This window comes from Tachysurus vachellii, chromosome 11, assembly GCF_030014155.1.
Source record: "Tachysurus vachellii isolate PV-2020 chromosome 11, HZAU_Pvac_v1, whole genome shotgun sequence".
Classification (NCBI taxonomy): domain Eukaryota; kingdom Metazoa; phylum Chordata; class Actinopteri; order Siluriformes; family Bagridae; genus Tachysurus; species Tachysurus vachellii.
Genome location: NC_083470.1, coordinates 18187293 through 18201815, shown reverse-complemented (window position 1 = coordinate 18201815; position 14523 = coordinate 18187293). Strand labels below are relative to the sequence as shown.

The window sequence follows — 14523 nt, the reverse complement described above, 5'->3', positions numbered from 1 at the left end:
GTCAGAATATACAATGAAGATCCTCTTACAGGCCTGCGATTAAAGAGAATCACTATATTCTGTTTACAGTATGGCCTTGTGTACATATTATTGTTTAAAAAATAGATTCATCCTTCATTGTGTGCTTGGGATAATAACAATATTTGTTCAGTAGCCTTTTTTGTCAGTTCTGGTAAAAGAAATATCTGAAATAGAGAATATCTGAAGTTAAAAACTGGTTCAGCCTTCTGGCAAGAGTAGAGAATTAAACCTTTTTTTTTTTTTCTTAGATATGGGAATACTCATTTCTCTTGCCAGAATGCTGTAATGCATTTTCTTGTGCATCTCAATGAGCCTCCAGCAACAGATCAGTTATTAATGTTATTTGTCATCATCGACATAATATTCAGCTTTAGGACCACTGCTCCTCAGTACGTGAATGTAAAAATAAATGTTGTGAACCTAATCACATCTTGAGCATGTTCTATTTATAGGGACCAGGGGCTTGACTTACAAATGAGGCTTAAATGAACATTCAATGTCTTTAATAGGTCATTTGGGGGGGCACGGTGGCTTAGTGGTTAGCACGTTCGCCTCACACCTCCAGGGTTGGGTGTTCGATTCCCACCTCCGCCTTGTGTGTGTGGAGTTTGCATGTTCTCCCCGTGCATCGGGGGTTTCCTCCGGGTACTCTGGTTTCCTCCCCGGTCCAAAGACATGCATGGTAGGTTGATTGGCATCTCTGGAAAATTGTCCCTAGTGTGTGAGTGAATGAGAGTGTGTGTGCCCTGCGATGGGTTGGCACTCCGTCCAGGGTGTATCCTGCCTTGATGCCCGATGACGCCTGAAAAACTCATTCAGGTACAACTGGGTTCAAATGTGTCCTTTTGTTACTATTAGCAGTAGTAATAATTATCATACAAAAAATATAATTTAGCCCAAATAAATTTTTTTTTATTTTATTATTTTTGCAAAAAGGGTTCTTTTGAGATAAGAAACACCCCCCCCAAAAAAACACTCTTTCTTAGAGCGTATAAGAAGAAAACCTGGATAACTTCTAGTCAGTAAAATCAGCCACTAAAGTCAGAGTAGTCAGTAACTATAATATTACTAATATTATTTAGAAAATGTAGCTATAACAGAAAGGAATATGAGCCTGGATCTGCAAACAAGTCCTGAAAACCTAATCTGTTAAACTGATTAGATGGATATACTGTAGTTAGATGGCTGTAGAGTAAGTAATTTGCTATAGTAGGATAAATCATCTTTTTATATTTTTATATAAAGTTTACTATTAGGTTTAATCTATAGTTCCATTATTCCATCATCATCTCTGCTGGCAGTTATTCGACACTGCATTTTATAATGTTGAGCCATTCAGATTTGTTTTTAATGTGCCATCATTAACTGATGATGGTAAAAAATGTACTTTCAAATGCTGATACAGAAAAGTTGCTATTTCCTATATCTATGTCTGTAAAGTTTAAAACATTCCAACAGAATATTGAGATATAGGAAAACAGAACAAGTTTAAATCCCATAGTGTTTTCATTGCCTACCTCCTGTTTTCAAACATCTGTTGCTCCTGTCCAGCTGCTTGTTAGCTGAGCAGGAACAGAACTACTGTGTTTTAATCACATCCACAATTATATTCTAATTTAAAAGCAAATTGAAACAAATTCATAACACTGTTTATTCATGCATTCACGATATGTACAAGAGGGCACATTGAAAAGAGTATAAATTTTTTTTCTCTCAGACTTAATATCTCAAGTCAAGAACAAATGGGACAATCACAAGCTATTGTAATTTGCCAAGTATAAATATGAAATTCCAATAATCTTCATATGTCACTTCTGGATTATGTACATGAAACAGACACAATAGCTTTAAGAGTGTGATTATTCAAAAGCATGTATCGCTAGGCTGTTTTATTATGTATGTACAGTGAATGAATGTACATTGTAATAATGTGTATTGTACGTTTTTGGTGGGTTCCCTGTAGCCACCATGCTCATTAGCATCTAATATGCAAAAACACACCTGAGCTTCTGTTCCTGTTGATTACTAATTGGGCTGCACCAGAAGGGAATCTTTCTAGTGACTATGTGAAATAACACATAATGTGTTATCAAGTCAACGGATTGCAAAAGATTAAAATCAGAAAAACGAAGGTAGCATTTACCATTTATGTTGAATAAACCTATGCTAAAGACATGTTAAATCCCTCCAGTTCAATCAATATAAAATCTAAAGCTATCTAGATTACAAATGACTGTAATCAGCTGTCTGTGTGCCACATTATTATGAGAGGTATTGAGTTCTAGTTGGTATGCTTAACAAAAAGATGACATATTCAAAAACTTCCTGAATAAAGTTATTTAGGAGAGGTATGTGTGCTTGTGTAGCCAATACAAGAGCATACACTGTTTGCAACTACACTGAGTAGTTCAGATTCCACGAGGAATATGGGAAGAAAAGTTTAGTAGTACACCCAAGGGATAAGGGACCATTTCATTAAAAAAAAACTTGAAAGCTAATAGTCCATAGTATATTTTGCCTGTGGTTAGGACATCATCTGCTAGACCATGCTATATGAAATGTACAAACAGAAATGTTAAAATTCTCTGAAATATTTAGAATCAACATGGTCTGAGAGAATGATTGCACAGTCAAACTGGGGTGTGCTGTCATTTAGAAGCATTGCACTTGAGGAGGAAGGCCTCTTCTTTTCATCACTTTAGAAGACCACACTAAGCAAGGAGACTACAGGGATTGTCTATATTATATCTTCACTATACTCACAAAATATAGATTTTCTTTTAAAATGGTACAAAAACCATGCTCACAGACATTTTAAACACCAGAGTATGATTTGTAAGCATATACTGCAAGCTGAAGCATGGTCTGATGGTCTCTAGAGTCTGAGGTACAAGGCAAGTCCTGGTCTAGAGGCTGCTGTCATGTAAACTATAAATATGTAACATTAACACAAAGCCTCCTGACACCAGACTAACCCACACATGCAGTTCAGCTTAACACATGGTTGAAGATTGTAGCACTTGAGATGAACTTTTCCCTTACAGCCACCCTCTTCCACTGGCTCCCTTTGTCTTCATCCTGCATTCTCCTCTTGCTCCTCTCTGATACCCTGCTCCCAGGTGGCACGTTGAGGAGGAAATATTCGGCGAGGGAGGGGAACTGGGTGTGTCGCTGTTCCCTCCTCCTCTCTCTGGGCAGGTTTAGGTGGCACAGTTGGAGTTCCGGCTCGGCGTAATGAGCCATGCAGGTGGTGATGGTGGTGATGATACTGCTCATGTATGGCACTGAAACCTGCCGGGCACAGATGGCACAGCCTCTGGGGCTCCACAGGCTCGTTGTCTGCACTGTAGGCTCCATAGTGACCTTGACTGTACTGAGCATGCTTGGGGGCTGAGGAGTAGGGCATGTGTTCAGGCACTCCGCTGAAGTGCACATGTGGATAGTGAGAGCTCAGGTGATCATCAGGGTTCCAGTAATGAAGTTGAGAAGTTTCTATGGGATTGTCATTGCGGTTCAGCATAACATTTTCATTACGGCTCGGTGTCTCGGCGTGGCTGTGCACACTCTCGCTTAGGGATGAGACGCCACTGCTGGCGCTACCTGAGAGTGTGGAGTTACTGCCACCCAAAACTGACACAGGGCTGGTGGGAGAGCCTGGGATAGGCTGAAGTGGAGACTGAGCAGATATGAGGAAAAAAGAAATAGATTATTTTTATTGTACAAAATACATTATACATAATAAGAATTTGATATAGAAACAGTTGATATTTACAGTGAGTGTACTAGCTATTTTCAAAGACCACATACCTCAATTGGTAATAAATGCTATTATAATGTTATAATAAAGTTTCTCTTCATTAAGTCCAAATAATTATTCTTAGAATTTATGGTAGATCTGTAGATGCTGCATGTATATAATTTATGAAGGTTGCTCTGTGTAATGACTTCACTATAAAAATAGGAAATTATACTATTTTCAGTAAATACACTGTTAATAAGTATCAATAAATATTCTGTTTTATAATTGTTGGTTGTTAAATATATTTTTTTAAAAGGTATAGGTAGTACACGCTGTGTGGAAATGAAATCTAGGTCACTGTCTGTTTACGCTCTATCTTTATGATGGTCAACATGCTTGGAGGAGAAGACTTAATAAATGACTGTAACAAGCAGTCTGGTTTGCTCAGTGTTGAGTACACATTTATATAGAAAGAAAGAGACCTGCTTACCTTTCTAAGTGAGCGTGCAGGCAAAGATGGCGGAGCTTCACTAATATGTTGTTGGAATGTGTCAAAGTGCATCAAAAAGTGACCTGCATTGACAAATAAGGATATGACAAATCAAGAATCATATTCATAGTAGATAACATGGTCTGCTTGTCTATATGGATATTTTAAAGATATCTATTGTTGTATGTACTACATGTGGTAAGTGTGGTGCTGTATCTCAGAGTGATTCATGTTCAAGAACATGATTAAAATGCAGTTTTTTAAACGAGGCATTTACCTTGCAATCACCAAGCCTCCCTATATTATAATGTATTCTACTCTATTTTTGAAAATTTTGCTTCTTTCCAGAAAAAAAAATCCTCATCCAGTAAGCAAAACTAGATTATAACAAGTTTATTTTTATACTTTGAAATGAGTACAAATCTTTTTTTATTGTAATCTTATAATAGGAAATAATAGGTTATTTGGTCTATATTCAAGATATTTTCACTTTTCAACAATTTACAATGTTAGTTTGCAGTATTTTGAGGTGTATGGGTCTATGGTTGTGTGACTTCATTACCCTGTGGAAAGATACGAGAAGAGCCATGGGGCATTGTAAGTGTACCCAGGTTTTGCATGTATGATCCAGCTTCAGCATCCAGGGTCCAATTGATGGGAACTGCAGGAATACCTGGATGGGTGACGCAAACAAAATACTTACACAGCAAGCTTAACAGAAACGTGTACATTGTATAAATGTCTCTAATTGTAGAAAGGGGTGCACCTAAACACACACAAAGAGAGAAAGAGAAAGAGAGAGAGTGTACCTCTATCATTAAGGCCTGGGTGGGGATCAGAACATGGTTTACAAGGGCTGTGCTGTTGGAGCACAGATCGCTGAAGGTTGTTCATCTACAAAAACAAATCTCACTGAATTGCAGTGGAAAATGAAGAACATGAATTTTGAGAAAAAAAAAAATCTAGCATGACAGTTTAGCAAAATTCTGTAATCGCAGCTCAGGCATAACATTATGACCACCTTACTGATATTGTATTGGTCCTCCTTTTGCAGCCAAAACAGCCCTGACCCATCAAGACATGAACTCCACTAGACCCCTGAAGGTGTGCTGTGGTATCTGGCATCAAGATGTTGGCGGAAAATCCTATAAGTTGCAAGGTGGGGCCTCCATGGATTGTACTTTTGTTCAGCACATCCCACAGATGCTTGATTGGATTTACATCTGGGGAATTTGGAGGCCAAGTTAACACTTCAAGCTAGTTGACATGTTCCTCAACTCATTCCTGGACCATTTTTGCTTTGTGACAGCGTCATTATCCTGCTGAAAGGGGCCACAACCATCAGGGAATACCTTGTCCATTAGAGGGTGTACACAGTCGACAACGATGTTTAGGTAGGTAGTTTGTGTCAAAGTAACATCCAGACGGATGCCAAAACACAAGGATCACACTGCTTTTGCCGGCTTACCTTCTTCACCTAAAACATCCTGGTGCCACGTGCTCCCCAGGTGAGCAACGCACAAGCACCCAGTCATTAACGTCATGGAAAAGAAAATGTGATTCCTCAGACCACGCCAAATTATTCCATTGCCATTGTTGGTGCTTTTGGTGGTGGACAGGGTTCAGCAGTAGAACCCTGACTGATCTGTGGCTATTCAGCCCCATACACAACAGACTGTACTCTGACATCTTTCCATCAGAACCAGCATTAACTTTAAAAATGCAGTTTGAGCTGCAGTAGCTCATCTGTTGGATTGGAACACACGTGCCAGCCCTCGCTCCTCATATCACTGAGCCTTGTCTGCCCATAACCCTGTCACCAGTTCACCACTGTTCCTTCCTTGGACCACTTTTAATAGATACTGACCACTGCAGGAACACCCCAGAAGAGCTGCAGTTTTGGAGATGCGTTGACACAAACGTCTAGCCATCACAATTTGTCCCTTGTAAAACTTGCTCAAATCCTTATGCTTGCTGCTTTTTCCTGCTTCTAATATATCAACTTTGAACAGGAAATGCTCACTTGCTGCCTAATAAGATAAGTGTTATTCACTTCATCTGTCAGTGGTCATAATGTTATGCCTGATCGGTACATACCGAACAGGCATAACACTGAGTATATATACGTATATATATATATACGTATACACACACATATATATATATATATATATATATATATATATATATATATATATATATATATATATATATATATATCTGAACTTAAAATGGATCTCAGTCGCAAGAATTATAAGCAATATTGTATTATATTTTATAAATTATAGCACAATCTGGTTCCACCCAAATACCAATAATATAAATATACTTAGCAATGTCTGACTGCTTGTTTTTAATACAGCATTTGTTAAAATGGCCACATACATTTTCAGATGCATTGTTGAAATGATATCAGGTATTTTAAAATAACTTTTGAAATGTCAATATATTAACAACTCAAGACATGCATAAGCAAAACGCTATGTGCAGTTAGATCTTAATCAGATGAAAGAGTTCCAGGTTATTATTACCTGTCCGTTTTCATTGTTGCCATAATAAATAGAACTAGGTCTCTCTCTGTGAGGAGGAAGCAACATCAGAAGTTCACGGGAATTCTTATTCTTATCAGACAGAGAAGGAGATCCTGAATGAGACATTGAGAATGTGACAGAATTGAGAGACAGTTGAAAGGAATAAGGGAAGTATGAGCTGATGTTCACCTAAAATCACTAAAGCATTTTAGGAAAACCTCTATGAGGCACAGGTAATTAAAGTATATTATACAATTTTATTATTTTACCTCTTGCACTTGAAGGGGCAGAGTTTATCATCTGTGAGGAAGAGGAACGGATGGAGCTGAGGCTTGAGGACGAGGGGCTTGGCTAGTATAACAGAAATAAGCATGGATTCCAACAAATGCTACAATACATCTGCTCATGCATATAATAAAGCTTATCATGTTAAATGAGAACAATCACCTGCATAAGTGGAGAATCATCTTGTTGGTCCATCAGTCCATCTGTCAAAATCATCAAAGGCCCACCTTCACTGGTGGAGGGATGTGATGAGGGAAGACGAAGTGAGCCCAAGGGACTGAAAAGGTTGCAAGAGAGAGAGAGAGAGAGAGAGAGAGAGAGAGAGAGAGAGAGAGAGAGAGAGAGAGAGAACAAGAAACACAGACGTTAAAAGACATTAATTCAGAATATAAAAGGACTGATGCTATGGAAGATGTCCAATTCAAATATCAACAGAAATCAAATTGGAAGGTGGCATCTATAAATAGCAAATACAGATAACCAACAGGCCTCATTCACCAAGCTGGATGTGAAGAAAGTTTTTGTGGTGAAAATCAAGAAAAAAGGTGTATCCTGCAACAACTCATGTCTTATCATATTGATGATTCAAAATAATGGGGGCATGGTGGCTTAGTGCCTAGCACGTTCGCCTCACACCGCCAGGGTCGGGGTTCGATTCCTGCCTCCACCTTGTGTGTGTGTGTGGAGTTTGCATGTTCTCCCTGTTCTCCTCCACAGGTTTCCTCCCCCGGTCCAAAGACATGCATAGGTTGATTGGCATCTCTGGAAAATTGTCCGTAGTGCGTGAGTGAATGAGAGTGTGTGTGTGTGTGTGCCCTGCGATGGGTTGGCACTCCGTCCAGGGTGTATCCTGCCTTGATGCCCGATGACAGCTGAGATCCCTGTGACCCGAGGTAGTTCGGATAAGCGGTAGAAAATGAGTGAGAGTGAGTGATTTAAAATAAACCCATATATTAGGCAAATAAAACTGACTATTAAAATAGGACAAAAGAAATAGTGTCCCAAAAAATAGGGAAGAATAAGTAAGTATATGTATGCACAACATATGTATGCACATATGCAACCAAAAATTTTTTTTGCTCAGTTTGTGCCATGTTTGTTAACACACTAAATGATTGCTAAATGAGGATCAATATTAGGCAACCATACAACAATTTGCATTTTGTGTGCATGTTAAGTTTCACATAGGCTACCTTTTAAATATCTGTAAGTCTCACCTGTGTCTGTGAATTATTCGGTTACTTTCTGGACTTGGCGGGAGGATCCTCGTTCCTGAAGGAGTGAACCTGTCCAGTGCAGCAACTCCCTGTTGTGAAGAATGCAAACACATACACTTATCAAGGTGGACTGATTTTTTTATACAGAGAACATGAAATCAAAAGTAGCAAAAATTCTTACATGAGACAAACCACTCCTCATCACATGGAACTGATCCACCAATTTTTTGTGAAGGGGACGCATTTCTGGATGCACCAGCTTCTCATGGACTGCCAAGCCAACTCCCAGGATGTGAAACTTAAACAAACAAATTTGTAAACTTTATAGAATCTTTTGATTAGAAATTAATGTGATTTATATGTGGACCTTACCTGTTCCTGCATCAGTTCCTTTAGCTGGTTAATTCTTTCCATTTCTTCTGGGTGACTACTGATGTAGTCTTTATCAAAAAATGCCTAGAGTGAGAGAGACAAGAGTGAGAGAGACAAATAGAGAAAAAAAAATATAGGACAGTACAGTTCTGAACAATTATTGACTTTATAACACATTGCTTATGTGTGAAATAATTATTATGCTTATGTGTGAAATAATCATTTCTATAGTAATAGCTCATTCACAGGGATTTGGGTATTAGCTTCTGTATCAGTCAGAAATTAAGCAGTTGATTTAAAGTTTTCTGTCATGAAAACGTCTAAGTTCAGATGACTTTGTGCTTTGCTGTTTCACTGTAATGAGCTGTAAATCAATTTGCTACACAGCATTAAGTGTAACTATAAACTGATATGTAGTATGATGTCTTGTAATAAGATATAAAAGGATAAAAATTTAAATATTATTTATTGGCAAATTGTGGTATAAGAGGAACAAAACACTTGCAAACTGTTAAAGAAATTTTTTTTTGTAATATATCTTGGAGATTTAGTGATATGTAAAAACACATACAGTATGGGCTTGAAAAAAAGCTGTTTGTATTATTAAACATGGCAAACACAACCAAATAAAAGTTAAATGTGTGCTTAATAAGGGTGTATGTTTGCATTTATCATAGTTTTAGAGGAAGAGAGGTACCTCCTGATAGCGTGCTATCCCTCCATTCACAGCTGCATCGACTGTGCCATTTAGAGACATGCTAAGTAGATTCACATTACTGTGGTGATGACGCTGCTGATACTGGCTGATTAGAGATCGAAGCTCCTGGTTCTTATTCTCCACAACATATATGGCATTTTCCAGGGGACTAACCTCTACCTGCAATATATGCACATACAAACAGAGTATATTATTGTAGGGTATATTATTACAATGAATTGTTAATATAATTCTCTGCTGTTGAAAACACCATTAATAACTGAAATATTGCTGATATTGTGTAATACATTCCCAAAAGTAATAATTTCTACACTCACCACCTCCCTTCTCTCCACTTCAAACCAACGTGAAATACCCGGCAAGGGGCGGCATAAAACCAGAGTGGTTCTCTCTATCCACAAGCTCTGCAGTTCACATAAATTTCCTTTTATTAGACCTGTATGATTCTATAATTTTAAACGATAAAAAATCTAATGCATTTTTATAGTTACCCTGAACTCATTTTCTCTATCTTTGGGTCCTTTGTGTAAGGGCCGATCGTAGTAGAAGCGTGAGACATTGTTAATACGATAGAAGCTCTTGATACGTTCAGGCACCCTGTCCATCATCGGCCCATCAGAAAGTTCTGACACTGGTGATACAGCGTAAATCTGAAGATCTAAATTTGTAAAAAAAAAAAAAAAAAAAAAAAAAGAAAAAAGAAGAAACTTTAATATCAAATTTAAATATGCACTTATTACTAAAATGAAACTTATTGAAAGGAAACTTATCTACATACATACATACTGTACTCAGTGACACATGGCCACTATTTTTAAGCAATAAATGACCTAAATACAGTACATTGTGCATCACTCTGTTGAATGCTGTCATCTGGTTGGTTTGGATGTTGGAGAACAAGAGCTTGTGGGAACTCAGTGAGCATCCTCTGCTGAAAGTCCTCTAGGCGCTCGTAGTCATAGCCTTTACACACAAACTCCTTATTCTAAGACATACATAAAGACAGATATAAATTCAAATGCATGGTCAACTATAACTCTTTATGAATGTTTACATTTTTAAATGAATCATCCTCATAAATAAACTTACACGCAAGAAAAAGGGAAACTTGCGTCCATAAAATCCCATTCTAAAGAACTCAGGTTCCAGGCGTTGCTGCTCAATGATGTTGTCATAAAAACTGGCCTCCATTTTCTGGAACAGGAAAATGTGCACTAAGCAAATACACCTAACAACACACAAAGTTCTGTACAGCATACTGGCTTAGCACATGCTCTATAAACTCTTACACTCACCCGTATCCAGCTCAGGCTGTGGTAATCATATAACATCTCATACTGAAGTGCCAGTTCCCTGCACAAAGAAATACCATACTCCCAACACTAAACACACACACATACACACACACATATACACACACACACACACACACACACACATACACACACACATACACATACACATACACACATCAACAGAAAAATAAAGTATAGCTTTGAGAATAAACAGACTGCAGTTTACCAGTTAGTTGTGATCAGTTAAATATAAGATTTAGTACATGAGCTTATTAAAATATTTATAACTAGTCTAGTCTCTGCATTTCACACTACAAATTCAAAAGCAAGCACATGGATACATGGACAGAATGATTTCAAAAATAGGCTGAAATTGGGCCTTGAGTTCCTGAACATGGCCATGGAATATCAACAATGTATGTAAAATGTAGAACATGCCTTTCCCTTGTTGAAGTAGTGCAGGATCTTTCTGCTTAGGGCCTCTTTGCGCTGCCACTGACTTTGAGCGGGGTACTGCAGGAGGTCTCGGAGGGGCTGCTCACACCACTGTAATAGCTCCCAGTACAACAGCAAAGTGAAAGCAGCCTCTGTGGATCACATAAACTATATGTTGGCAAATGTAAAAAAAAAAATGCTTTTATTTAATAATTACCTGGCAATTTTAAGTTTCTCTCTTCTTTCCTGTCTCCATACCTGTATAGTTATGCACCTGCAGGTGAAGTTCACAGAGTTTGTGAATATAGCGGATGTACATGTCTTCTTTGGTTATCTCACACTAACATTTCCAGGAAAACCAAATCATGAGGAATAAAAAGCAGTAAGAGTGGAATTAAAGTAAGAAAGCAATCTATTCATTTATGAATCATAATTCATAAGTACATACATATCAAAATAACAGCTCACTATAGACTCAATAAAGATTAAGAGTAAATTTTAGAAGCACTATTACAAAAACAGATTAGATCTGAGCAGGCACAAACTATCTTGTCTGCATCTTACATTTACATTTGTAGCCTGCATTTACAGTATGCTGTAATCACAAAAAATATAGACATTGTCCCATTTGTAAATATTTGTACTATATTAATAATGCTATAAAATATATTACAATATAGCATTAAAATTAAAAATTAATTGTGTGTATTGAGGTGACATGTTTTTACCATGATGTTGGCTCCCAACTTTTTATTTTCTGCTTCTTCTCCTCTCATACTGTCCCTATAGAGATTAAATCAGATTAACCATCTTAACCTATTATGGTGCAATACTCGCAAAACAATGTGCACATATGTGATACCATGCACAGCTCACAGGCAATTGCTTCAAGACTAGATGGGAAGCCCCATTTAAATTTCAATAAAAATGTGTGGCAAGTGTTACCAAAGCCTATATTATTCATTAAACTTGGTTAATCTCAATACTTTAATGAAACCTATTATTAAATATTTCACTATAGTAATGACCTATTCATTCATTTAACACAAACAGTTTTCAGTGGATAGGGCAGCCTGTATGAAAATCTCCTTTGACTCCCCTGACAGAAACTCAACAGAAGCCATCTCTAGTGAGCAGTGTTGTAATGTAACGGAGTACAAATACTTCGTTACTGTACTTGAGTAGAAATTTCACATATCTGTACTTTACGCCGCTATTTAAATTTATGTCAACTTTCACTTTTACTCCACTACATTTCCTAGATAAAATGTATACTTTTACTCTGCTATATTTCCACTAAGCATCTTCGTTACTCGTTACTACAAAATGAAATCAGAAGAAATGTGTGCGACTGCAATAAGGGAGGTTTGGCGAATCACTGCTCCTACATTGCATTACGCAGGGTTCCATGACGCCAAATGACGATGGGTAGACCTCATAAACCTCACATTCAACTGCTAAATCACCAAAACAGTAATGAAAATGGCTGTCATTTAAAACATATTGGTGTCACTTGTAATTACTTGGAGCTGAGGTAGTGGTTCATTATTTTTTCTTGCAATTTGCAAGCAAAGTAAATAAACTATAAGTATAAAGTTTGTGCTAATTTCTGTAAATTACCTCACTAGCTGTGCTTTTTGTCTTTTGAAATTTTCACCTGATTGTAGAAAAATCCTCTGATGCACAGACTTATGAAGAGTGTCCATAAGGGACAGCTATGCTTTAAAAACAATCAGCCACCTCTGACACACCTGTAATCCAGAAGTCTCTCTATGAGGCGTGTGACCGAAGTCACGAAAGACACCCCTGTCTCTCGCCATGTTTCCTGCTCGATCTTCTCCAACAAACTGACAGTTAGAATAAGAATTAGTAAGCGCAACCTTAGTAAAATACCATTATGTGTCTGTGGTAATGAGCAGATAGTATATTAGAGATTAACATGATAATATGATACCTTGGGTATGGTCCAAAGAGCTGGGTTCTGTAGGAAAGATAGCATAATGCAACATCATTTTCATTCAGTCATAAAAAAAATGATCTATATTGCATATACCTCCTATTTTGTGTTTACTGCTTAGAACTGGGTGCATCTTTTGATGCTACATTAAAAAATATTTAAAAAATAATACAAATAAATTTTCCTTATCTAAAGCCTCTTGCAGTACAAACATATTTATGAGCTATAGGTTGAAGGGTTCTGTGAGGAACATTAAGGTTATCACTTTACAATAACAATATATGAATAATTATGCACTAACACAACAATTAATACTTACTTAAATAGAAACTAAAATGAGTTAACACATGTACTAATCACAAACTAACGTAGAGCTAAGCTTAACTATGATTGACTTATGAATTCAGGTATGAAGGCCAGCTTAAGTACATTAGTACATGTTTGTTAGTTAATGTATCTATTAAAATAGGGCTAAACTAAATCGAACAGCTTCTATGAAAAATAATTATACATGCATTATTTATATGCATGTCCATATAAGGGCTGCATACTACTAACACTGTGAAGAAAAATGCATGGAGAATAACATCAAATGAAGTGAGCTAAAATTATTGGTGTTTATTTTAGGTGTGTTTTTTCAGTGTTGTATAAGCAGGATCAGTGTAAATTATAAAAGTAATCCATCCTCCACTGATGTTTGCATATGCAGCTGTGTATATCAAATTATTTAAACAATCTGAAATTAAGTACATTTAATTCATATTTGCTTTTATATAGCAAGATTGATTTAGTTTACCCCTACATGTTTATTAATACAATAACTAACAAAAATGTACTAACATGTACTTAAGGTGGATGTTATTCACTCATGACTCTTGACATTGTTCAGGTTAGTTCATAAGCTCATCATTAATACATGCCTTAACTCATAATTAGTTCATGATTAAGAAAGTATTACTTTTGGTATTAGAGTGTGATTATTCATGTACTGTTATTGTAAAGTAATTCCCATTTTCGTTTGCGTATGTACACAGTAAAAAGTACAGTTTGATTCATAAACAAACTTTACATAGAATTCAAAGCAGCCAAAATTTTAAGGTACTGTACAAGTATCACTGTCTCATCCTTAGGGAGTCTTGCTTAAAAATACCTCAACCTGTTATAATAAAGAAAAAGGTTCTGTATGTAGTAATGATATATGAAAATCTGTTTTCTTTTAAACTGGAAATAAACAGAATGTTTTTGGAATTTTTAACAAAAAATTAAAACAAAGAAAGGATATGCAACATACTATTTTAGGTATCTATTTAAATGCATCACATTTGTGATATCAACAATTTTAACTGCTTAGTACAAAATGCCATATTGCCCTAGAGTCTTATTGCTTCCACCGAAGTATGTGTTAGGATTGGCTGGTATGGTCTAGCATAGCATGAGGTTCATGTCAGCACAAGTGCATTAAA

General features: G+C 36.8%; 1 protein-coding gene across 1 annotated transcript in view; it reads right to left on the bottom strand.

Annotated features, from left to right (window-relative positions):
* Nucleotides 1-1648: 1648 nt before the first annotated feature.
* Nucleotides 1649-14523, bottom strand: part of LOC132853964 (dedicator of cytokinesis protein 3-like) — a 72267-nt gene continuing 59392 nt past the window's right edge. The window contains exons 34-54 of the mRNA XM_060882056.1: nucleotides 13058-13084; nucleotides 12855-12950; nucleotides 11832-11886; nucleotides 11362-11443; nucleotides 11107-11255; nucleotides 10669-10755; nucleotides 10463-10567; nucleotides 10217-10358; nucleotides 9865-10031; nucleotides 9691-9777; nucleotides 9353-9532; nucleotides 8656-8739; nucleotides 8465-8581; nucleotides 8284-8372; nucleotides 7229-7343; nucleotides 7051-7132; nucleotides 6782-6894; nucleotides 5060-5144; nucleotides 4813-4923; nucleotides 4251-4333; nucleotides 1649-3697 (exon numbers count right to left, since the gene is read on the bottom strand). Coding sequence (XP_060738039.1) covers nucleotides 3095-3697; nucleotides 4251-4333; nucleotides 4813-4923; nucleotides 5060-5144; nucleotides 6782-6894; nucleotides 7051-7132; nucleotides 7229-7343; nucleotides 8284-8372; nucleotides 8465-8581; nucleotides 8656-8739; nucleotides 9353-9532; nucleotides 9691-9777; nucleotides 9865-10031; nucleotides 10217-10358; nucleotides 10463-10567; nucleotides 10669-10755; nucleotides 11107-11255; nucleotides 11362-11443; nucleotides 11832-11886; nucleotides 12855-12950; nucleotides 13058-13084 — 2659 coding nt within the window. The 3' untranslated portion in view covers nucleotides 1649-3094. The remainder of the gene's footprint in view (nucleotides 3698-4250; nucleotides 4334-4812; nucleotides 4924-5059; nucleotides 5145-6781; nucleotides 6895-7050; nucleotides 7133-7228; nucleotides 7344-8283; nucleotides 8373-8464; nucleotides 8582-8655; nucleotides 8740-9352; nucleotides 9533-9690; nucleotides 9778-9864; nucleotides 10032-10216; nucleotides 10359-10462; nucleotides 10568-10668; nucleotides 10756-11106; nucleotides 11256-11361; nucleotides 11444-11831; nucleotides 11887-12854; nucleotides 12951-13057; nucleotides 13085-14523) is intronic.